The following is a 25,900-nucleotide window of genomic DNA, read 5'->3' on the forward strand; positions in this document are numbered from 1 at the left end:
AACTAATTTTTCAGCGGAACTTGGTAATCTTTCATAAAAACTTTTTATGTAACCAGTGAGCTACTGACGTTTCATTAAATAAAAAGTCAAATAACGTGCCTATGCACCTTTAAGCACGTAAGTTAAACATGTGCAATCTCTTTTTCATTGTAAAGGCACCCCTTTCACATTAACGGTAGCAAGAGCCTGCTGTAGTTACAATGATGACGTTGTAGGGATTTTGGAGACCTCTTTCAGCATCTTGCATCTGCTCTTGGAGTGAACTTGCTTTGATGGCCAGACATGGACATGTTGGCAGTTGTTTTTGCTCAGCTTGTGGACTATTTTCTGTATCGCAAACAACATGCCATCAGTTGTTTGCATTGGCCTTTACATTGTAAAAAAAACTTTACAGCATTCCAAATACCCAAATAACAAATAATATGATATTGTTTTATGAGTTTCTAATATGTTCTGTTGTCATCCCTTGTTGTTTAAAATGTGAATAATGTTTCACAGACTTTTGATGGCACAAGAAGAGCTGTTTGTGTCATACAGCGAAAGTTCACGGTCATTTGTGATTTATCACCAACCCTGGCAGATACAGTTATTGCAAATGGACAGTTTCAAAAAGAGAAAATAAAAAAAATGAACACATGGGATACAATCACAGCGCATAACCTCTTCAAGCCATGCTGTAACTAAACCATGACCAATTTGAATGGGCAAACTCAATTGTGTAGATAAATTTCAGTGAGCCTTATGCTTCATAAAAGATAGCAACCTTGAGTTGTTACAGGCTGTACCATTCGAGCACAAACTCAGTGTTTCTCTTCATAGCTATACTGGAGGTCTATGTTAATTGCATTAGCTATATTTGTCCTTTTCCATAATGTATCCAAGGTAAAACCCTATATAGCCAGATAATAAAATGTACAACACATTATTTATTTTATTTATCTAGCTATGTAAACTTTATCCTGGACAAATTATAAATAAATCATACAATCAACATTGAGTGGCTTGCAGAAGTGTTTCATACTATTTACATTTTTTCTTTCACTGTCATTGCCACAAGTTGTTTGTTTTGGGGTGTATCTTATAGCTTTGCTGGCGATTTTAACAGTGCAAACCTCTCCTATGAGCTACCCAGATACAGACAGCATGTTAATTGCCCAGCCAGAGAAAAAAAAACACTGGACCACCACAATGGATGCATACAGCGCCATCCCTCTTGTAGCTTGCACTCTGTGACCATTGTCTGCTCCACCTCATTCCAACCAACAAGCAAGTCACTTCTGAAGTCCACTGCCTGGAGATGACACTGGAATTCAGTGCCCGTATTCACAAAGATTTTCTGTCCTCTCAGTGAGCTCTTATCTTAGCCTATAAAATTCTACCTAGGAGTTTTAGCTTAAGAGCTATTCAGATCGTTGCTGAGAGTGACTCTAAGTAAGGAGACGACAGACATGTTTATCTTAGTGAGGAGGTGGGTTAGGCCCTGTTGCTAGGTGTGATGCTGTCTTTTAAGAACTGTAACGTTCTAGGAGGAATCCTATAAGAGCCAGACACGGAGCTGATGCCAAAGATTTATTAAAGAAGAAGATGGGTAGTCCAGGCAAAAACAAAAAGGTACGGAGCTGGCATCCAAGTAACAGGAAAATCTTGGGCAGACTCAAATAACAGAAACAGATCAGAACAGGTGACGGACAGGTAAACAGACTGATCAGAAACGCTGGATTGTTCTTACCACTGACGGAGTAAGTGGACGCAAAGCAAGACATCCTGGCAACAAACAGAAAACTAAGGCGGGCTTAAATAGGCGAACGGAACAGGAGAACAGGGCGGAACTAATTAACCAAAACAGGTGAAAGCAATAGAAGGAACATACAGACTAATAAAGAAAAACCCTAAGCAAGTAAAACCAAGACTAATTGACACGAGCTGACATAAATAACCAAGAACAGATGACTACAAACAGACTAAGCACAAATCAAAACAACACAACACAGAAATAAATCCTAAAACAGAAAAGTTGACTAACTGAAAATAACCTAAACCACAACAGAACGTTACAGAGCCCCTCCCTCAAGGGCGGATTCTAGACGCCCTTAAACGTCTCTAAGACTACAAAGAAAACTAAATAAAAGTCTGACCGGGCGGGTGGAGGGGGCTACAGGCAGGAGGGTCAGAAAAAAGAAAAAACAACCAAAACAAGAGTCCAAAACAGAAAACAACCCTCGGAAGGGCAAAAACCAACTAACTGAAATGCTTCTAAACCAATCTCTAGAACAGAGAGTCTGGTGCCAGACTACAGGGTACGGAAGGCCCCAGACTATAGGCTGAGGAGGGCGCCGGACTACAGGCTAAAGGAGGCGCCGGACTACAGGCTAAAGGAGGCGCCGGACTACAGGCTAAAGGAGGCGGCGCCTGGTTAGTGGCTACAGGCGGCGGCGCCTGGTTAGTGGCCACAGGCGGCGGCGCCTGGTTAACGGCTACAGGCGGTGATGCCTGGTTAACGGCTACAGGCGGCGGCGCCTGGTCACTGGTTCCCGGTGCGGGAGCCTGGCTACAGGCGACCGAAGAAGGAGCCTGGCTACAGGCGACCGAAGAAGGAGCCTGGCTACAGGCGACTGAAAAAGGAGCCTGGTTACAGGCGACTGAAGAAGGAGCCTGGCTACAGGCGACTGAAAAAGGAGCCTGGCTACGGGCGACTGAAGAACGATCCTGGCTACATGCGACTAAGGTAGGAGCCTGACTACAGGCAGCTAAGGTGGAAGCCTGACTACAGGCAGCTAAGGTGGGAGCCTGGCTACAGGCTGCTAAAGAGGGCACAGGACTACAGACTACAGAGGCCACGGAACTACAGACTACAGAGGCCACGGAGCTACAGACTACAGAGGCCACAGGGCTATCGACTACAGAGACCACAGGGCTACAGTCTACAGAGGCCACAGGCTACAGAGGGCACAGGGCTACAGGCTACAGAGGCCACAGGGCTACCGGCTTCAGGAGGCCCCGGGGTAAAGGCTTCAGGAGGCCCCGGGCTACAGGCTTCAGGTGTCAAGGTCAGACCCTTAGCGACCAGAAGCCTCAGGATCAGCTTTTGGAGGGTCTCAGAAAGCGACATCCAATACAGTCTCTCCCATAGTTGACTGTCCATGAGGGCAATAAGGGGTCTGGGCTTATGCACAACACCGAGAGGCTCAAAGTCTCCAGGGGACCACGGTTGCTGAACCCTCTTCTGAGACCCAGGGTGTCCAAAGAGCGAAAATTCCCCCTGACACCCCGCCTCACCGGTCAGTGACGGACATCTCTGTGTTGCCACGTCGGATGTCAGCGACGGACCTCTCTGTGTTGCCACGTCGGACGTCAGCGACGGACCCCTCTGGGTTCCCACATCGGACGTCAGCGACGGACCCCTCTGGGTTCCCACGTCGGACGTCAGCGACAGACCCCCCTGGGTTCCCACGTCGGATGTCAGCGTCGGACCCCTCTGGGTTCCCACGTCGCAGGTCGGCGACGGACTCTCCTGGGTGCCTACGTCGCATGTCGGCGACGGACCCTCCTGGGTCAATTTGTCGATGGCCAGAAGAAGCAGGTCCTCCAGGACCCCCTCATAGGGCTTGACGGGAGCCGAGGCGTCGGCCAGACTCACGGTGACAGACCCAGAAGCCGAGGCGTCGGCCGGTCCCTCGGTGACAGACCCAGAAGCCGAGGCATCGGCCGGTCCCTCGGTGACAGACCCAGAAGCTGAGGCGTTGGCCGGTCCCTCGGTGACAGACTCAGGTCGGTAGTAGAATGTTTTGAGGGCTGACCTATAATGCCCCTCCACCTCCTTTAATCTCTGCTCCAGCTCCTCCGAATAATGGCTGAAGAGAGCCTCCCTGAGGCGTTTAATGAGGGGAGCAAATGTCCTTATCTTGTCCTCCAAGGCTTTGTAATCAGCTTCTACAGCGCCACTAGGAGGAGCTGTGGGCGGATTCGGACAGGGAAGTGGAGGACCCCGGTCCACTGAACAGGAAGCGGCAGAGGACGCCGACGGGGCAGCCGGCAAAGGCTGAGAAGCAACGGCCGATCGCTGCTCAGAACGGCTGGAGGACTGGTTAACAGGCCGCCGTCTTCTCCTCCGGTGGCGGGATGGCGGGCTTGGCGGGGACTCCAATCTCTCCTGACGAGACGGGACCGCCGACGCCCGCGGCGATTCATGCGCCTCAACGCCAAGAGAAGGGAACGGGATCGATTCCAGAAATAGGTCCGGACGGAGCTCCCGGATCACCTCCGCGTCGACCTCCAGGAAGACGTCCGGACCTGGAAGGTGTAACAGTTATTATACTGCTTAGTTCCTTGTTATGAATAGGTATCACCATAAGGGGGCGCCTATTCCCCCTCTCTTTGTTTTGTAAGAGGGACAGAGTAAGAACTAGTCTCTTCCGTGTACGTAGAGATTATGAGTGACAATAAAGAAGAGGTGTGGAAAACTTTAATAGTGCATCCTGCTGTTTTGAGTTAGAGTGGCTAATCCCATTACTAACTCCTACCGTCTCCCACCGCACCGTCACAATTGGCGCCCGAACATATTTTGGACCTTTTCCCTCCAGGATATCGATTCAGCTTTGGACTAGAGGTGTTTGCTAACGAGTTCCTTGTGGATGTCTGTTTCTACGGGGTGGATACAGTTTCTGAGCGGAATACGTCGTGATCAGTGTTAATTGCAGGAAGCGTTCATTGCCCGCATGTCACTGGACGTCGTGATGAGCTGTCCCGGTCGGATTTAATTCCTGAGAGCTCTGCGCCTGCTAGTCTGCTGAAGAGGTTGTGTTTAAAGGACAAGACCAACGCACAACTGCTGAGGACTGGGTGAGTCTTGTGGATTATTGTTCAGTGGAGTTCAGTCATACGGACTATTTTGTGGATTTTGACTCGTTGACCAGCGGTTGGATACGGACAGACCGTGCTGCGCAGCGGTGGCAGCGGGAGCAAGACATCCTTGTGGGCTCGTTTGTTTCTCTGTTTACGAAGATATCATATTTTATATTTCGACATTTTCTGGCCTATGAGCCCTACTGCCAGTGCTGACATAGAAATAAAAGTAAAACGGACTGAACATTAAAGAACACAAACAATTTCGTTCACGGTCCGAGTGTTTTTGATGTGAATATTACATCATTTTTTGGACTCTACCATAAAGGTTAAAGAAACAAAAATGGCATTTGACCCAAATTTTTCTGTTTTTGACTCTGACATGGATATTGACTCTCTTCAATTTACACCGCCGCAGCAGAGAGCTCCAGACCTCTGTCAGCAGGTACAAGAATTAAAAAATGATGTCAAACAGCTGAGGGATGTCCTTCAAAACACGTTGTCCCTGCAACAGAAAATGCTGAATCATCTGGATAAGGTTAATTCCTGTGAGTCCGGTGGACCTTCTGCACAACAGTCTCCAGCAGCTCCTGTGGCCACCTCAACACCATACGTACCTCCTGTGAATATCAGTGTGACGCATTCCAATGACACATGCCCTTATCCTGAAACTCAGAGGGACCTGCATAGCTCTTTCCTACAGACTCACTCAGCTGAGATAACCAACACCACAAGAGTGATTGCTGCTGCACTGCATCACGCCAAGCTGGAACCACCAGTATTCGCTGGGGATGGTGAAGTGCAGGCAGAGGACTGGTTACAGGCTGTGTCAGCATACAAGTCCACTCTGAATTTAACTGATGTCCAGATTCTGAATGAGTTGCCCCATTTTCTCACGAAAGAGCCTAGTAAGTGGTTTAAAGCCCTTCGTTCACACATTGGCTCATGGGTGCACTTCTGCCAACTTTTCCGAACAGTCTTTCTGCCCACTGACAACCAGGAAAGAATTCTCAGAGGCATACTTGACCGTGTCCAGTCAGATGATGAACCACTACCGACATTTGTAGCTCACATGTTGAGTGAGTTTAATAAGCTAAGTAGCCCACCACCTGAAAAAGAGCGTATTCAATTAATATGTAAACATTCACTTGAAAAATACAGGGTGGCTTTGTATGGCTCGCCTGTATCTTCTGTGATGGAGTTGCTGCTCAGGGCTCATGAACTGCATGCTGTACTAGGACCTGATGGCCACCAGAATCTTCAAAAAAGACATTGGAAGCAGCAGAGAGCTGAGCCACGCTGTTATAAGTGCTCAAGCCCGGGATATACATCGAAAACGTGTCCTGCCTGTAATCAGGACCATAGTCAACAACACATGTCGACTCGGTTCCACAATGAGATCACTCCCACTACGTCCTTTGACACAACTGGAGCTGAAACAAACGATGGAAACTCCAGCCCACCTGTAGATGCAGCACCCCAAAGGCCGTTGGGAAACTTCAAGGGGGGGAGGATATTTCGTCGAGGCAATCCTCCCTCCAGACGTTAACTGAGCCTCACCTTTCTGAAAATACATTCCACTTCCTTGGTCATGTGGAGGACAATGAGTCTGATGCTGCCTGGAACACTCCATTTAAAACTAAGCTGAACTTTAATGGAACCTGCACCGAGGCGACTCTGGACACAGGCGCTTCACTTTCAGCTGTACGTGCAGATCTCATTAATGTCAATGGGGTTTGTCCACAGAAAGTGCGTCAGTGGCAGGGGCCGCCAGTGAGCCTAGCGGACAACGCTCCTTGCCTTCCAGAGGGTGTGGCTTGGTTGCGTATCGGCTTTATGAACAAGCGTTTTTATCAACGCTTTGCCATCATCCATAACCTGTCTTCCCCTTTCATATTAGGGATGGATTTTATGATGAGAGCCTCAATAACCATGCACATACCGACAAGAACAGTTTTTATTGATGACAGTCTCTGTCCTGCCTTGGATGAAAATGAGGAACACAACCTTGAACTGTTTCCTGTTGAACAGACTGTTATGTCTCTGAACATTTTGTCTGACACCATGGAGTCGAAAGTGGCTGAGGCGAGCCTAGCGGAAAAGCAAAAGTCAGATCTATATGATCTTCTTTCCCGCCACAGCTCCACTTTTGATGGACACCTTGGACACACTTCAATGGCAGAACATGTGATAAATACCGGAACCGAGAAGCCCATAAATCTTCCTCCCTATCGCTCATCTCCAACCAAAAAGCGGCTGATTGAGGATCAAGTGCGACAAATGCTGGAGGACAACATAATCGAACCCTCTACCAGTCCGTGGGCTGCTCCAGTGGTTATTGTGAATAGACCTGGTTCTGATCCAAGATTCTGTGTGGACTATAGAGGTTTAAACCAAGTCACACAAAAGGACTCTTATCCATTACCACGAATTGACGAATCCCTCGACTTTCTGGCCAGAGGAAAGTACATTTCAACCCTGGATTTGGCTCGAGGGTATTGGCAAGTCGCTGTTTCGGAGGAGTCCCGACCAAAAACGGCTTTTGTGTCTCACTGTGGCCTCTACCAGTTCCGTGTGCTGCCGTTCGGCTTATGCAATGCGCCGGCGACTTTTCAAAGGCTCATGAATTCTGTGTTAGCAGGCCTGATCTACAAAACATGTGCGGTGTACCTTGATGACATCGTGGTGGCATCTCCCTCATTCGAGCAGCACTTGAAAGATTTGGAGGAGGTCCTGAACAGACTGGAAGCAGCTGGCCTCACCTTAAAACTGAAAAAGTGTCAGTTCTGTCTGAGTGAGTTTACATTTTTGGGTTATCGCATCACACCTGCAGGCATAAAACCTGACCATGATAAAATCAAAGCTGTCATTGATTTCCAGCCACCATCCACAGTGAAACAGGTCAGACAGTTCCTGGGACTGACTGGTTATTATCGGCGCTTTGTCAAGGATTATGCCCGGCATGCTGACCCACTCCATAAGCTCACACAGAAAGACACTGTTTTTCATTGGGATGACAAATGTCAGCAAGCCATGAATGTTTTGAAAGACCGAATCACATCAGCCCCTGTGTTAAGATTCCCGGACTTTGCTAGGCCCTTCTATGTTCATGTTGATGCCTGTGATCTAGGACTGGGCGCTGCTTTGATGCAAAAGGATGAAGAAGGCCGTGATATTGTGGTCTCGTATGCGAGTCGTTCTCTACACAAGGCTGAAAAACCATACTCAACCCCTGAAAAAGAATGTTTGGCCGTCATTTGGGCTCTGGAACACTTCAGGCCATATGTTGAGGGCCTTCACGTGACTGTTTTCACAGACCACAACAGCCTTAGGTGGCTTATGTCTCGCCCAAACCCCTCTGGCCGGCTGGCTAGATGGTCTTTGAGACTGCAAGACTTTGACTTTTCAATCGTCCACAAGCCAGGACAACACAATGCAGTTCCTGATGCTCTTTCCAGGAATCCCCTGCCAAATCAAAGTGACATGCCCACTGATATCCTGCCAGAACATGCTGTTATAGGCAGTTTGGACCTCCGTTCCTTGCCCCCAGTGTTATTGTCGGATCGTTCGCACGTGAGGCAGCTGCAAATGGACGACCCTGTGACGGGTCCACTCCTCAGGGACATTGAATCAGACTCATCGGTTCAAATGGACAGGGAATGCCAAGAACAATATACTGTCTATGACAGTTTGCTGTATTACAGGGACCGAAAGCCTGTATGCAGTTTACATCCATTAAAAGAACTTAAACTTTTTGCCCCAACATCTCTTCGTGGCACCCTGCTGAGCTATTTCCATGACCACCCCACTGCTGGCCACCTGGGTGTTTCCAAAACATTAATGAGACTACGACACAGGTTCTTTTGGCCTGGCATGGCAGGTGATGTCAAACGCTATGTCACTTCTTGCTCGGTATGCCAACTCACAAAACCAAGTCAACAAAAGCAAGCTGGTCTCATGGTCCCTATTGTGCCCAAGAAACCCTGGGAATACACAGGAGTGGACTTTGTGGGTCCCTTGCCACGCACTCAGTCAGGAAATGCTTATTTGCTGGTGTTTGTGGACTATTTTTCTAAGTGGATTGAGGTGTGTGCAGTTAGAGAGGCCACCGCTCGGGTTGCAGCTAGCAAGTTCTTGAGTGAAATATTTGCTAGGCATGGTAGCCCCACCTATCTCATTTCGGACAGAGGCTCTCCTTTTGTTAGTGAGCTGTTTGAGCACACTGTGTCAGCTCTAGGCTCAGCACACAGGCTTACTACAGCCTATCACCCGCAAACAAATGCGACAGAGCGTGTGAACAGGACACTTAAAACAGCTATCCGTGCCTATGTGAATGACAAACACACCGCTTGGGACAGGTTTCTCCCACAAATCTGTTTTGCACTTCGCACAGCCCCGCATGACAGCACGGGTCTTAGCCCATCCATGATGTTGTATGGTCGTGAGCTGGACACGCCTCTCGACCTAATCATTCAACCAAGCGCTGATGGACTGGATGATCCAGATGTGCAATATCCAGAGACTCTGAGAGCCACCCTCAGGGATGCTCATCACCACGCCAGGGCTGCGCTAGATCTCAGCCACAAAAGACAGAAACACTACTACGACTTGAGACGTCGCGATTCTGCTTTTGGGATTGGTGATCTTGTTCGAGTAAAGTCTCACCCAAGATCGGATGCTTTGGCTAATTTTACAGCTAAACTGGCACCGCTGTTCAAAGGCCCCTTCCGTGTCAGTCAGAAACTCAGCGACGTGAACTACAGACTGATCGATGTTGAAACTGGAGCCGATGCTGGAGTTTTCCATGTTGTGAACATGCAACCTTTCCATACTTGGGACTCTGCCAGCTGCAAAAAGACTGCCAGTGCAGCTGCACAGGTGGATCACATGGACGATGAACTTGAAGACGGTTCCCCTCAGACTGACGCCAGCCTTGACCTCCCTCCAGGTGACGTGTTATGTGATGTGCCGAATGATATTCGCTACTCACAGGAGCCTCAAGGGGTCGGTGAGACCCACGCTGAGGAGACTGAGTCTGGCCAAGCTTCAGGATGGGATGGACATTACAATCTGAGAGCCCGACGTCATCCCAGGATCACGACTGGTTGGTCAGATCATAAATGGACAAATATCTACCATACTGACAGGCTTGACAGGATGTAAGGTTATATTTGTTCAGGTTAATGCATGCCCGTGATTTTCGGTTAGATGTGTTATGTTGGAATTTTTGCTGTAAGAAAAGAAATTCTGATACCATGGGTTGATGTTGGTTTTGTTGTCAACCGTAGTCACTTAGGAAGAATTTTGTTTGTCCCTTAATTGTTCTTTAGAAGGGTTATGTTCATAAAACAAAGAAGAATTCCACACTGATTTTACGTTTGATTTTTGGAACCTGAGCTGACTTTGTGTTATGGTTATCCACGGATATGTATACCGGTATCAATTTATACCTGCCCCCTGTGTAACTGCAGTTTTACGGCTATGTGTTGCTTGGTTAAATTCTGTACGGGTGTCTATAGTCGTGTGCGGCTGAGGACAGCCTTTGTTTACCTGGGGGGCATATGTAACAGTTATTATACTGCTTAGTTCCTTGTTATGAATAGGTATCACCATAAGGGGGCGCCTATTCCCCCTCTCTTTGTTTTGTAAGAGGGACAGAGTAAGAACTAGTCTCTTCCGTGTACGTAGAGATTATGAGTGACAATAAAGAAGAGGTGTGGAAAACTTTAATAGTGCATCCTGCTGTTTTGAGTTAGAGTGGCTAATCCCATTACTAACTCCTACCGTCTCCCACCGCACCGTCACAAAGGCACCGCGGTGAAGATGATCGAATGGAGAGCTCCGGTGAGTGATTTATGAGGCAGGGGTGGGGGGGGGGGGGGGTGGAGAGTCTGTCTGAGATAGCATAGCTCCTCCAGAACGGAAAAAACGTGTCGGCATAGGATTCATTTGGGTGGCCAGGATGTGCTGTAACGTTCTAGGAGGAATCCTATAAGAGCCAGACACGGAGCTGATGCCAAAGATTTATTAAAGAAGAAGATGGGTAGTCCAGGCAAAAACAAAAAGGTACGGAGCTGGCATCCAAGTAACAGGAAAATCTTGGGCAGACTCAAATAACAGAAACAGATCAGAACAGGTGACGGACAGGTAAACAGACTGATCAGAAACGCTGGATTGTTCTTACCACTGACGGAGTAAGTGGACGCAAAGCAAGACATCCTGGCAACAAACAGAAAACTAAGGCGGGCTTAAATAGGCGAACGGAACAGGAGAACAGGGCGGAACTAATTAACCAAAACAGGTGAAAGCAATAGAAGGAACATACAGACTAATAAAGAAAAACCCTAAGCAAGTAAAACCAAGACTAATTGACACGAGCTGACATAAATAACCAAGAACAGATGACTACAAACAGACTAAGCACAAATCAAAACAACACAACACAGAAATAAATCCTAAAACAGAAAAGTTGACTAACTGAAAATAACCTAAACCACAACAGAACGTTACAAAGAACTGTGATTTGTTGCTAATACAAGAAAAAAAAACACAAATGCGCTTGTTTCAAAGCACAGAAATCAACCGATTAAGATGAAATTTAGCTAAATTAATTGATTGTCACACAACATCAACATGAAAATGAATGAACCTTATTTACATCATTATTTTTATTTGCTTATAGTTATGCTTACTTAGTCATTTTATGACTACCTATTTGATATTAACATGCCTCACCTGTCATCATTTTACTGGGATTGCCTTCTTGTATACAGCGATTGTATTTGGCAAAATGACCAGCATGATAATGGAGATAAAAGGTGGAAAAACCCCAACAGCAGTGTATCTGTCTGGTCAGTTCTGGGAGGAGAATAAAGAAGTGTTGAGAAGTAAATTGGTCCCTGGATTGTGGCACAAATACACAGACTTTGAAGTTTGGGCCTTTTTCTCTGCACGTCTTGGTGCTTTCCGCACCAGCCTGGAAAAGGAGAAGCTCTGCAGCAATCAAAAGTGAGGAGATGGCATCACACTAGCAAGATTCTAGATGACCTTTTAGGCTACTGTCATGCAATACAGAAATTACTTTTTCACCTCTGTTATATATATATATATATTCTTTTTACATTTGTCTACTTTTTATTCATGATTATCCAGCGTTTTACCTATTATTTATTTATCCTCAATTAAATGACATGCCCTGCGACAGACTGGCGACCTGTCCAGGGTGTACCCCGCCTCTCGCCCAGTGAACGCTGGAGATAGACACCAGCAACCCCCGCGACCCCATGAGGGAATAAGCGGGTCAGAAAATGGATGGATGGATGGATGGATGGATGGATGGATGGATGGATGGATGGATGGATAAAATGATGTTAGATAGAGCCGACTTTAACCCGTCGGGCTATGAAAGTAATTAATTTGATGATAAAGTTTATTTTATTTACATATTATAATTGAATAATTTCAACTTACCGAGATATAATTCTAAGAAACATCTCACAATTTGGGAAATTCTAAGATTTTTCCTAAAATGACGTCTCTGAGCGAGCTCTACTTTTAGTCTTAGGAATCTTTGTGAATACTGGAAAACAGGTTTTGTTTAGAGCAGGGGTGTCCAACCTTTTTAGCTTGTGGGCCGAAAATGTCAAGTCAAAGGACTCTAACGGCAAAAATAAATGAATAAAAATAAATGAATACATTACATAACCAAAAAATTGTAAAACGGTACCTGCTCTAAAAAAATATGATTATTTTAAATAAACAAACCAGACTATCTTTATTTAGCCAATTTTAACAAATTAATTCCAATCATATTTCAATGTACTAAAGTTTGCATTTCAATAAAAGTTGCTGGATAGATGTGGCCCCTTTTACTATGAAATTCAAGAAAAGGTCTTATTAAAAGACGAATGTTTTGTGTTCTACATAAAATTTAAATTGTAAAATTTTAACTTTTCTAAAAGAATTTTGCACTAAAAAAAATAATCCATCTGCACCTGCTTCCAGTGCTGGTAAGCCAAATCTTTCTTGAAATGCGGTTTGGAGGCGACACAAATTCAGAACAACAAATAGCCCCCAGGCCGCACTTTGGACACGCCTGGTTTAAAGGAGCAGCCAGACAGGTGACAGAGGTGGATGCCAGATAAAAGATGTTTTATAAATCCAAAAAACAGAGACATGAAGTGCGGACAAGTAGACGATGGAATGGACTAGTGGAGAGTGAATGAACCAATAAGTGAGAAGATCAGAGAACGGAGACATGATGGATTAAATGGAATGAATGGCAGTACAGAAAAAACGAAACACACAGAAACCCGAAACTGTAACAAAGTATGCAAACAAACAACAACTCAACATGACTAAGAAGACCCAAAGCACAAAACCTACAGGAGACATGGAAACCAAGACACAAGAAAAAAAAAACAGGAAACAAAGAGGACACAGAAGAGAAAGGACCCAGCCTAACCGAAAGTAAAACTGGGAACTACTAGTGATATGCTGAGAAACTGAAGACAAGATTTCGAAATTTACCTACAGTAGATTGTAGAATAAAAAGTCCTAAGCATCGTCACACAGTTGCGGTGCAATGAAACATCCTGCTCATGATTCATGTTGTCATATTGAGTACAGAAGAATATAGTAAGAAAAACTACAAATCTCAAATGTGTGTTGATTGATTGTCACAAACAAAATAAAGGTCTCAGTAATCACAAACTGCCTTTGCAAGGAATCTCTGATCGGTGCTTAGTATAATTGAGCTGACGTTTGACCAGGCCATTATTTTCAGTAATTCTAATTAATGGTGGTCCTAATCCCAAAAAAACCCAAAAACAATACATTGCAAAAAGGGAACTAAAAATAAGTACAATTTTCTTGAAATTAGTGTATTTGTCCTTAATTTGAGTAGGCAAATGAGAACATCTGCCAATAGAATAAGAATTATACTCTTAAAATATGAACAACTCATGTCCTTCTTCTTATTTTAAGTGCAGTATGTCTAATTATCTTATTTTAAGGGTCAAAATACTAATTCCATTCGAAGATAATTTTATTTACCTGCTTAAATTAAGGGCAAATAAACTAATTTCAAGAAAATGTTACTTATTTTTAGTTCAGTTTTTGCAGTGTAAAATGCCCTTTTATAATCCATCCTTATCATGCTGTCTCCCCATTTGTTTTTATAAATGTAGCTTTTTATTTTGCAACTTTTCACAGGTCTGCGTCATGGGCTGGGACAGCTGATTTTCAGTGATGGGACGTGCTACACCGGACAGTTTGAGAATGGCTTGTTTAACGGATGCGGGGTGCTGGTCTTTCCTGATTGCTCCAGGTTCGTGCCTCACTTCATTTCACTTCATCAAGTAAATCATTTCCTTTGTTTTCATTTTAGTATAATTTGGCTAGTGCTCTGCTTCATCAGTACTTTATAATCTTATCTGTTAGCTTTAGGCGTTTGCTCTTAGACAAATCTTAGAGAAGCAGCTGCTATGAACGTAGCATTTGAGGTTTACTGTTACACTATAAGAAAGATTGCTTATGGTTGCAGCAATACAACATTTTCAAACTTTTAATAGGTTACACTTGATACCATATTCCACACTGTGGCACCCTTTTTTCAGGATTCTTTCTAATAAAGAGCACACTTTGGTTCAGTCTGGCTTCCTCCCACAACCCAAAAACACAAGTGTTAGGTTAATTTGTCTCTCTATCAATCAATCAACTTTATTGTCAATTTCTTCATATGCTCCATATCTCTATTACCCTTTGGTGTGAGTGTATGCATGCAGGTTTGCTTGTCATGTGTGCCAGAGTGTATCCTGCCTCTCACGCCTCCCACCACCACACACACACACACACACACACACACACACACACACACACACACACACACACACACACACACACAAAACCGTGCAAGGATGCACAGGTACAAACAATGGAATAATGGATGGATGGAGTTTTAGTGTTTTTTTTTATTTTCATTATTTGGCTTTATTTGACAGAGATATGAAAAATATTTCTCTTATTCAGATTCAGTCAATCTGTTGGTCCAGCGCAATGTAAAAACCTGAGGGTTGTTCAGTGCTGTATGTTCTTCAACTTGAACAAAAATATTTAATCTTTTTTCCAAGGACTTTAGAGTCTCTGCAGTATATTTTTCAGCCTAATATTTAATTTTCTAAATTCTGTTACTAGTTTGAACTTTAAACTGGTCCAGAAGTGTGCCAGATTTTAAAAATGATCATCAGTAATTTGGAAGGTTTTACCTCTGTAGTACACATGAACACCCCACGATCTTTCACCTACAACGGCTTCTCTCCAGGTCCCTTCTACATCTCCCCAGAAAACCACAAGTCCAGTCAAAACAGACTATTAGCACAACTAAACGTGACAAGTGGTTGACCTTGTTTGCTATGCTGAAAGAGGTTTTTGTCTGAATGGCCTGTCAATACATACCTTAATTGCTGTCACATTAATTATCTTATATTATTGATTTAGGAATTCAGAAAGTTCTTAAATAATTCACAGGTGGTCATGTCTCTAGACATTGAAACTATTTCCCATTTTACATACCTGTATTACAGAAAGCCATTTGCACAGGACAGCTCATGTAAATGTTTAAATACATTTTTAGGAGCTAACATAATCAATTAATTCAACCCGTCTGATTCAGGAAGTTAAATCGCCTTCTCAGCATGCTTTGAAGTTCTGCCGAGGTTTGATAATGACCCATCATTTGATACAGGTAGCCAGAGTTTAAAAATGAGCACTTAAAGTATGACTTTGGACATGATGGAGTCATTGAAGTTTGGTTGTTTAGTCCACATGTTTTTGGGTGTCTTCGGTAGGTTCAAAGAGCATGTGCATTTTAAGGGCCATCTGGTTCTTGTATACCCATAGCATGAGACCTGTATGCATTCTCCACATCAAGTTGAGCTTGTTTACACCGTGGGCAAGACTCCACCAGTGGTACCCAAGGTCCCCTATCACATATGTGGTTTTATGCAAATTTACGGTCCTAAGACTTATGAGTAAAAAAAAATATTGCTAATTTTACCTCTACGCAAAAACAAGTAACATATAGCATTGTCTATATGGTGTTTCAACTGAGCTTGAGCTGGAGACGATTATCCAAGTTTTTATTTAATTCTAGGAATTTTCTGTTGTCCTTGAGTATCTGTGTACATCAAAAACACAAACATTGTGCATATTATGTGAGATAAATTGATCTAAACATGTAGGACATCTCTTAGCATCAGTGATTTCTAAGGAAACTTTGATCATGTACTTATTTGCTTATGTACCCAGTAGATCTTTGATATCTTAATGCAGTTCTAAATATCACACCAATAGCTATTGCCACATCTTACATTATAGTCTAAATTTTGCAGAATTGCATGGAGAATATTAGCACGTGTGACTGTTTGTGTTTTTTCTTCAGGTATGAAGGCGAATTTGTGCAGGGGAAGTTCCAGGGAGCTGGTGTTTTCACTCGCTTCGATGGCATGAAGTTTGAGGGCGAATTTAAAAGCGGATGTGTGGATGGCCATGGTAATCAACTTAAATAACCCTGAACTGTCCGAGTACCAGTGAGTTACCAGAGGCTGGGTGAGGGGTTGCTTTTAAAACAAGAGTTCATGAAACAACAATTATTCACAGTTATTGTTAGATGAATTTTATTACAGTGGGAAAAAGCAAAAGTATTCTTGAAGTACAAGCAGCTGACTGATGGGTTGTTGTGCAACAATAGATTTAGTTTGACTATGAATAACTATTAATAAGTGCCAAAGGCAATTATTAGAAAAACTAGTGATTAAAAAATACCAAGTTTTTACCAAAACAGCAAACCCTGCAACATATAATAAACACAAACACCTTCTCTCTAAAGTACAAGAATTTGTTAACAAAATACTTCAACTTTCAGTTAAATTACTTTAGTCAAGAAACCCCTTAACTTGGCAATTAGCCTGCAAATAAACTACTGAGTGATAATGAAAGGAATAAAAATAAGAATAGTAAAAAGGAACAAATAATAATAAAACTGAACCCAAAGACCTATTAATTCAATTAAATTTTATTTATATAGAGTCAATTCATGAAACTTGTCATCTCAAGGCGCTTTCCAATGTCAAATTCAATCAGATTATACAGATTGGGTCAGATTACACAGATTAGTCAAAAAAATTCCTATATAAGGGAACCTGGTTGATTGCATCAAAGTCTTGACAAGCAGCATTCACTCCTCCTGAAGAAGCGCAGAGCCACAGGGAGAGTTGTCTGCATTGTCTATGGCTTTGCAGCAATCCCTCATGCCGAGAAAGCATGAAGCGACAGTGGAAAAAAAAAACTTCCCATTAACAGGAAGGAAAACCTCCCGCAGAACCAGGCTCAATATGAACGGTCATCTGCCTCGACCGACTGTGGGTTGGAGAAGACAGAGCAGAGACACAACAACAGAGACAAACAAGCACATAAGCACACATTGATTCAGTAATCTGTTCTACATTAGATGGTAATAGTGGGTGATCTGTCTTCCCTGGATGATGTCACAGTTAACAGAACGCCAGACCAGGTGTAATTCAATTCAATTCAATTCAATTTTATTTATATAGCGCCAAATCATGAAACATGTCATCTCAAGGCACTTTACAAAATCAAGTTCAATCATATTATACAGATTGGGTCAGATTATACAGATTGGTCAAAAATGCCCTATATAAGGAAACCAGTTGATTGCATCAAAGTCCCGACAAGCAGCATTCACTCCTGGGGAACCGTAGAGCCACAGGGAGAGTCGTCTGCATTGTACATGGCTTTGCTGCAATCCCTCATACTGAGCAAGCATGAAGCGACAGTGGGAAGAAAAACTCCCCATTAACGGGAAGGAAAACCTCCGGCAGAACCGGGCTCAGTATGAACGGTCATCTGCCTCGACCGACTGGGGTTACGGAAGACAGAGCAGAGACACAACAAGAGAGACAAAAAAGCACAGAAGCACACATTGATCCAGTAATCTGTCCTACATTAGATGGTAGTAGCTGGTGAGCCGTCTTCTCTGGATGATGTCACAGTTAACAGAACGCCAGACCAGGTGTACCTTTCATGAAGAAAAAGAGAGAGAGCAAAAAGTTAAAAGCTGAAATGACGACAGTCATTTCAATGTAATACAATGCAAAACTGGAGAACAGTAGACTGAAGAACAGTAGAAATCAGTAGAGTGAGAAAATTAGACCTTGATGTCCTCCAGCAGCCTAGGCCTATCACAGCACAACTATAGAGATAGCTCAGGGTATGAGCCACTCTAACTATAAGCTTTGTCAAAAAGGAAAGTTTTAACATTAGTCTTAAAAATAGATAGGGTGTCTGCTTCACGGACCAAAACTGGGAGTTGGTTCCACAGGAGAGGAGCCTGATAGCTAAAGGATCTGCCTCCCATTCTACTTTTAGAGACTCTAAAAGGAACCACCAGCAGACCTGCAGTCTGAGAGCGAAGTGCTCTGTTAGGAACATACGGGGTAATCAGAGCTCTGATATATGATGGAGCTTGATTATTAAGGGCTTTATACGTTAGAAGGAGAATTTTAAATTCTATTCTTGATTTAACAGGAAGCCAATGAAGGGAAGCTAAAATTGGAGAAATATGATCCCTCTTGTTGATTTTCATCAGAACTCTTGCTGCAGCATTTTGAATCAGCTGAAGACTTCAAACTGCATTTTGTGGACTTCCTGATAGTAAAGAATTACAATAGTCCAGCCTTGAAGTAACAAATGCATGGACTAGTTTTTCAGCATCACTCCTGGACAGAATGTTTCTAATTTTGGCGATATTCCGAAGGTGAAAAAAAGAAACTCTGGAAACCTGTTTAATATGGGATTTAAATGACATGTCTTGGTCGAAAACAACACCAAGATTTTTAACTTTATTACCAGAGGCCAAGTTAATGCCATCCAGATTAAGTGATTGATTAAGAACTTTATTTTTTGAAGACTCTGGCCCAAAGATTACAACTTCTGTCTTGTCAGAATTTAAATGCAGGAAATTTAAAGTCATCCATGCTTTTGATGTCATCAAGACATGACTGCAGTCGAAAGTAACTGATTGGATTCATCAGGATTTATGGATAAATATAGCTGAGTGTCATCAGCATAACAGTGGAAATTAATCCCATGCTGTCTGATAATTTTGCCAATCGGAAGCATATATATAGTAAATAGAATTGGTCCAAGGACTGAACCCTGTGGTACTCCACAAGTGACCCTAGAGTTTGAGGAAGATTTATTATTAACATGAACAAACTGGAATCTGTCCGACAGATAAGATTTAAACCAGCCTAATGCTTTCCCCTTAATCCCTACAGTATGCTCAAGTCTTTGTAGGAGAATATTGTGATCAACTGTATCAAATGCAGCACTGAGATCTAACAGGACAAGTATAGACACAAGTCCATTATCTGAGGCCATGAGAATATCATTGGTGACCTTCACCAGAGCTGTTTCAGTGCTATGATGAGCTCTGAAGCCTGACTGAAGGTAGGTCATTACTTTGTAAATGTTCACATAGTTGATTAGCAACTACTTTCTCAAGAATTTTAGATAAGAAAATAAGATTAGATATAGGTCTGTAATTTACTAACTCATCTTGATCAAGAGATGGTTTCTTAAGTAAAGGTTTAATAACAGCTACTTTAAAAGCCTGTGGTACATATCCATTTACCAAGGATAGATTAATCATGTCTAAAATAGGACCACTGATCAGAGGGAATACCTCCTTAAACAACTTGGTTAGGATTGGGTCTAACATACAGGTAGAAGGTTTAGATGAAGCTAAAATTTTAGATAGCTCAGAAAGCTCTACTGCTTTTAAACAGTTCAGACACTGCGCAGGTTCTAAGGATTCCTCCAATGCTGCCTCACTTACTGAGGACGAGGTAATCATGTTTGGGAGGATGCCAATTATTTTATTTTTAATGGAATCAATTTTATTTATGAAGAATCCCATAAACTCATTACTGCTAAGAGCTAAGGGAATGGATGGATCAACAGAGCTGTGGCTCTGGGTAAGTTTGGCAACTGTACTGAAGAGAAATCTAGGATAATTCTTATTCTCCTCAATTAATGATGAAAAATATGCTGCTCTAACTCTGCGAAGGGTCTTGTTATACAACAATAGACTGTTCTTCCAGATTAGGTAGGATTCCTCTTGGTGTGTAGAGTGCCATTTTCTCTCCAATTTCCTAACATTGTGCTTCAAGGAACGCAGCTCTGAATTAAACCAAGGAGCCAGCTTCCTGTGAATAATCACCTTCTTTTTCAAGCGAGCTACATTGTCTAATGCAGAACGCAATGACGAAGTCATACCGTTTACAAAGACATCTATTTGTGAATTGGAAGAAACAACATTGCTGCCATCTACAGGGCATTTCTGCAATACGGAGGATATTAAAAAGGGGACAGACTCTTTAAGTTTTGATACAGCATTATCCGATAAAGATCTACTATAATGGAACCCTCTTTTGGGGGTGGAGAACTCAGTTAAATTAAACTCAAAGGCTATTAAAAATGGTCAGATAGGACAGGGTTTTGAGGAAATACTGTTAATTCTTCTCAATCAATGCCATATGTCAGCACAAGGTCTAAAGTATGAAGCCAAGAGTGCATCGGTTTATGCACATTTTGAGCAAAACCAATTCAATCCAAGATAGTTTTAAAGGCTACACTAAGGTTATCACATTCAGTGTCAATATGAATGTTAAAATCCCCCACTATAATAACCTTGTCAGTATTTAATACCAAATCAGATAAGAAGTCTGACAACTAATCCAAAAACTGAGAGTAAAGGCCTGGTAGAGGTTACAAAACAGCAAAGAGAAGAGGTTTTATTGCTTTGCAGTTTGGATGAGAGAAACTGGGGGTTAAATATTCAAAATAATTGTAGTTATTAATTGGCCTGTGAATAATTAATAAATCAGACTGAAAGATGGTTAAACAATGCAGTGTTATTATAGTCTAGGGTTGTTTTGAGGAATTTAGGATGAGGCCAAAATTAGCTCGATAAAGCTTAAATAGAACAACCATTGCTAGGTGTTCAATCAATGAGTACACAATGCACAGAAGAACGGAAAATAAACACTGTGTTAATAAAATAATGTTTAAAAAAGAATAAGCTGAATTAGAAAACAATAACGTTTTGGAAAACTGATTTTAATGTTGTGCTGACTAGCCATCACAGTGAATGATGAAACAGAATGATGGACTATTAAGATGTTGGCGAAAAACAGAAAAAGGACTAACAAGATGGCGAACAAATGGCAGGCGTGAGGATGTGACATCATTAGTGGCTCAGTTAACAATAAAGAAAAACAGCAACTGTGGCTCATTTTAGCAACCTCTTACATTCAAGACTTGTAAAAAAAATTGAGCAGCCTTAATTTGTTTTTAGTGCAAAACTTTAATACGTGTTCAAATGGAGTTGTTATTACAATTGTGAATTTACATAAATAAGCTAACATTAGTTTGTGTCTGTGTTGAACATTGAAATGTGCTAATTGTCTGGTCTGAAACTCCTGGGTGTCTGGGCTCAAAGTCACTGGAGGTAATCAACACGTTTTATTTGAATGCTGCTGGGTGGTGAAGGCAGATCGACGTGTCACTGTGACAACAGACTTATATCTGTGCTTATAAAAATAGAGACGTAACATTAGCATTCCCTCCATTTCCTGACAGGTGAGAACCAGACAACAGAGGGAGGCTGACAAAGGGTTTGATACCAAGAGCTTCACTTCTACCTGTTGTCATGCAATTTTTCGATACATATTAAACTCAGCTCAATGAGTCCTAAATATCACAACAGAGCTAACCAAGAAAAAATGCATTTAGCTAATATTATTGTATTGTATTAAGGAATTTATGCTCACATTGCAATGCAGCTGTGTTCTCCCATGATTAGCAACATCATCATCAAGTGAGACTCATTCTTCTCAGGCTGACTTATACAGACAGCTGCAGGCAGCTTTTAGTTGTTATACTGCTGATAATGGCAGCTTAGGAAATCGTGGAAATGTTGCTATAGTATTATTTTCTGTCCACATAAAACAAGGTATTACTCCTTTATTTAAGGAGGATTAAAGAGCAGTTTGATCTTTTTCTGTGAAAAAAAAGTTTTTAACTCTCATTCTACCTAGATCTTATTTCATTAACTGTATGATCCTATAAGCTCAAATGTTAGTCATATTTTGTGCCTGTATATCAGAATCTGCTGTTGTGGATAAAATTGTCCACATTTTAAACCAAAATGTCTGAGAATTTTATCTTTGTGTATCCATATAGTAAGATTTTGTGTGTTTACTAAAGATTTTAGAGCTGCGTTCTTTTGAAGCCCAATGTTAGGAAATTGGAGAGTAAATGGCGTTCTACACACAAAGAGGAATTCTACCTAATCTGGAAAAACAGTCTACTGTTGTATAAAAATACCCTTTGCAGAGTTAGAGCAGCATACTTTTCATCAATAATAGAGGAGAATAAAAATTATCCTAGATTTCTATTTAGTACAGTTGCCAAACTTACCCAGAGTCACAGCTCTGTTGATCCATCCATTCCCTCAGCTCTCAGCAGTAATGACTTTGTGGGATTCTTCATAAATAAAATTGATTCCATTAAAAGTAAAATAATTGGATTTGTGCCAAACATGATTACCTCGTCCTCAGTAAGTGAGGCAGCATTGGAGGAATGTTTAGAACCTGATGGTGTTAACTTTCTGAGCTATCTAAAATTTTAGCTAAATCTAAACCTTCTACTTGTAGGTTAGACCCAATCCTAACCAATTTATTTAAGGAGGTTTTCCCTTTGATCAATGGCCCTATTTTAGACATGATTAATCTATCCTTAGTAAATGGATATGTACCACAGGCTTTTAAAGTAGCTGTTATTAAATCTTTACTTTAGAAACTTTCTCTTGATCAAGATGACTTAATAAATTACAGATTTATAGCTAATCTTCTTTTCCTATCTAAAATTCTTGAGAAAGTAGTTGCTAATCAACTATGTGAACACTTACAAAGTAATGACCTATTTGAAGAGTTGCAGTCAGGCTTCAGAGCTCATCATAGCACTGAAACAGCTCTGGTGAAGGTCAAAACTTACACAGCGCTGCTTTAAGGTCTGATTACAGATGCAAAACAAAATCCATGTAGTAACTGCCATGAGTTTCAATTTACAGCTGTCAGGTTTGCACTCTGGTGAGCTGCAAGTCCTGGAAGAGTAGTGGAAGTAAATGATGGAGGATGGCGGTCTGATTGAAAACTTGATTTTCAAAAAATAGTTATTGTGAGATAGTTCCCACAAGCCCGGACCAGAAGGAAGTGGCACTGGAAATGTGCCATGTTGATAGGATACCGGCAAACAGCATTAGCTAGGAACTGCATTACAAGCATTATTACCGATTGTGTTTGTTATTTTTTTTCCCCAGTGTGCTCTGGCTTTCTCAATTATTGGAGCGTGTCGAGACACGTTAGATGATCCCGCTTTCAGGACTAACACATTGTGAAATAAAACAGAATTGTGAGTACTTACATAGTCCTATCAGATTGAAATAGTTAATAAACATTCAGTGCTGAAAATGCAGTGATCAGTAACCCGGGGCTCACACTGACTACGGTGCGGGTTACAGTCCTGATCCAAACCCCCACTCACACTGCTCCTAGGGAAACAGCGGCTGCGGGAATGGTGCTGGCAAGAACAAAAGTTTGCAAGGGTCCTTGCTATCCCTCATAAATGATCTAAAAAAACAGCTATGACTTTCGTTTTCTCAGGCAAAACCTGTGATCCGTGTGCATAAATATCCTATTTTATCTTCCAAAAGTTTTCTCGTGTTTCTGTGTTGCCTTTTTGTTTACACTAGTCAAGTTAGCGTAAGTCGTGAGTTGACTTTATTTTGAAATTCACCGGAACTTTATCCTGTCTAGCGCCCGATGTTTCCTGTTTTTCTCACACTGCTGCACGCCCTCCATAACCAGACCCACAACTGTCTGTAGCTGATGTGAGCATTTACACTGATTCGCAATGATTTGGGTTCATTGCAGCACCGTATTCAGTGTAAGTCCAGCATAAGCACCTTTAATATCTCCAAAGAGCGTTTGTGCATGAACCAGAATCATCATTTGGGATTTCCCTCATTTCACACTCACTCTCAGGGAGGGAGTTTAAAACAAGATTCAATGAAAAATGTCCATGCTGGAGAATGCAGGATGAAATCCTTTAGACATCCATATCAAAATCCGCTCATTTCTAACTTCTGCTGGTTATTTTGGTGTAGAGAGTGGCCTTGTCTGTGTCTTCTAACCTGTCACCTCCTGATTGAAGAAACATGACTATCAAAAGATAGAGACAGTTAAAAACTGCCTGAGTGCTTAAAATAACTCATCACAGACAGTCCTGTAGAAAACAATGTCCCTGTGTACCGCAGTCACTTTCCTTATATGGAGTAAGATTTGCCTGGCCAGAGTGAGAAAGAGATGGGATGTGTGAGGCTGCCTGTTTTACACAACAACTATTTTGTTTCTCCCTTGCAGGACTGCTGACATTTGTGGAAGGTGGAGGAGGTGGCAGCCATGAGGGTCTGTTTGAGACCAACCAGCTGATAAGGAGAGAGAGCAGCCATGGAGCTGTTAAGAGAGCGCAAGCAGCTTCTGCCAAAGCGAGAGCTCTGGCCTTGTGATGTGGCCCACTCCACCCACACTGTCCCCCAATACCAGGGTCTAATCCACTTCCTCTCAGTCTGACCTCCTGAATATGTTTTTAATGCGCCTTTGTTTTACTCTGTCCAGCTTCTGTAAATGATGCTTGGTTAAACTGTGTTTTCTAATTAATTTAAACTCTTGTGTCTGTAACCTGCAGTGTTCTCTGGAATAATCAGTAAGATAATATATGCTAACACAGTCACTGACTCAGGATCAGTAAAGCCAAACACACACTGTTTGGCACACTGCTAAGTGCTATACCTGATCCAGTGTTGGATTTAAAAAAAAAAATTCTGGATGCAACATTGTATCTGGGCATTTATCAGGTAATCCTGAAAAAAGGCAGGGTTACACTGGGCTTTACATAAGAGTTCTACAAGTGAACAAAGGCTCAAATGTGGGTAAAATATAAAAATGTATTTATTTCACTCGCTTCTGAATACAGAGAGCGGTGGTCTAGTGATTAGAGCAGGGTGCTTGTGTCCTGGGAAACCTGGGCTACAGGTTTGAATCCTAAAGACTCTGGGTGCCTGAGCAAGACTCTTACCCCCAGAATGCTCCCCGGGGGCCACACAATGACAACCCACTGCTTCCCAAGGTATGGGTTAAATGCAGAGGACAAATTTCATTGGAATGGACAAAGTTGCAATGACACATAAAGACTATTATTCTATTTTACTTTGGTATTAGTTTCAGCTTTCAAAATGTTTACTAAAATAAACATCTTAAACATTAATTAAGGTCACATTGTCTTACAATGCATAGTCAATTTCTAATAATTTCCTAAATGGTAAACGGCTTGTACTTGCATGGTGCTTTTATCAAGTCTAACTACCCCAAAGCGCTTTACAATACAATCAGTCATTCACACACACACACACACACACACACACACACACACACACACACACACACACACACACACACACACACACACACACACACACACACACACACACACGCATTTACACCCTGATGGTGGTGAGCTATGTTAGCAGCCACAGCTGCCTTGGGGCAAGCAGACAGGGCTGAAGCTGCCATACATTGGCGCCACCAGGCCCTCTGACCACCACCAGCTGGCAATGCAAGTGAAGTGTCTTGCCCAAGGACACGACAACTGAGAGTCAGAGGGGGGAGCTATTTACACTTTTTTTTTAGAGAATAAAGCAGGGGTGAAATAATATTGTGAAATATAATATTCCTTTACCTATAAATGCACAGTTGAGCCTTCGCTATGGCAACCCTGTTTCTAGCCATGGAAAGTGTATTTACAGTCACTGACAAAGTAAGGAGGAGTGGTTGATTTAGATATTTTGTTACACATG

The 25,900-nt window shown here is 42.4% G+C and overlaps 1 protein-coding gene across 2 annotated transcripts in view; it reads left to right on the forward strand.

Moving 5' to 3' along the window:
* The window catches only part of LOC105931214 (MORN repeat-containing protein 4-like), a 58,239-nt gene extending 32,782 nt beyond the window's left edge, over positions 1-25,457 (forward strand). For both annotated transcript variants that reach the window (XM_036136742.1, XM_036136741.1), the window contains exons 3-5: positions 14,056-14,170; positions 16,283-16,392; positions 24,408-25,457. In XM_036136742.1, the coding sequence (XP_035992635.1) occupies positions 14,056-14,170; positions 16,283-16,392; positions 24,408-24,553 (371 nt within the window). In that variant the 3' untranslated portion in view covers positions 24,554-25,457. The remainder of the gene's footprint in view (positions 1-14,055; positions 14,171-16,282; positions 16,393-24,407) is intronic.
* The last annotated feature ends 443 nt before the right edge of the window (positions 25,458-25,900 follow it).

The sequence above is a fragment of the Fundulus heteroclitus genome, chromosome 5 (assembly GCF_011125445.2).
Source record: "Fundulus heteroclitus isolate FHET01 chromosome 5, MU-UCD_Fhet_4.1, whole genome shotgun sequence".
NCBI lineage: Eukaryota > Metazoa > Chordata > Actinopteri > Cyprinodontiformes > Fundulidae > Fundulus > Fundulus heteroclitus.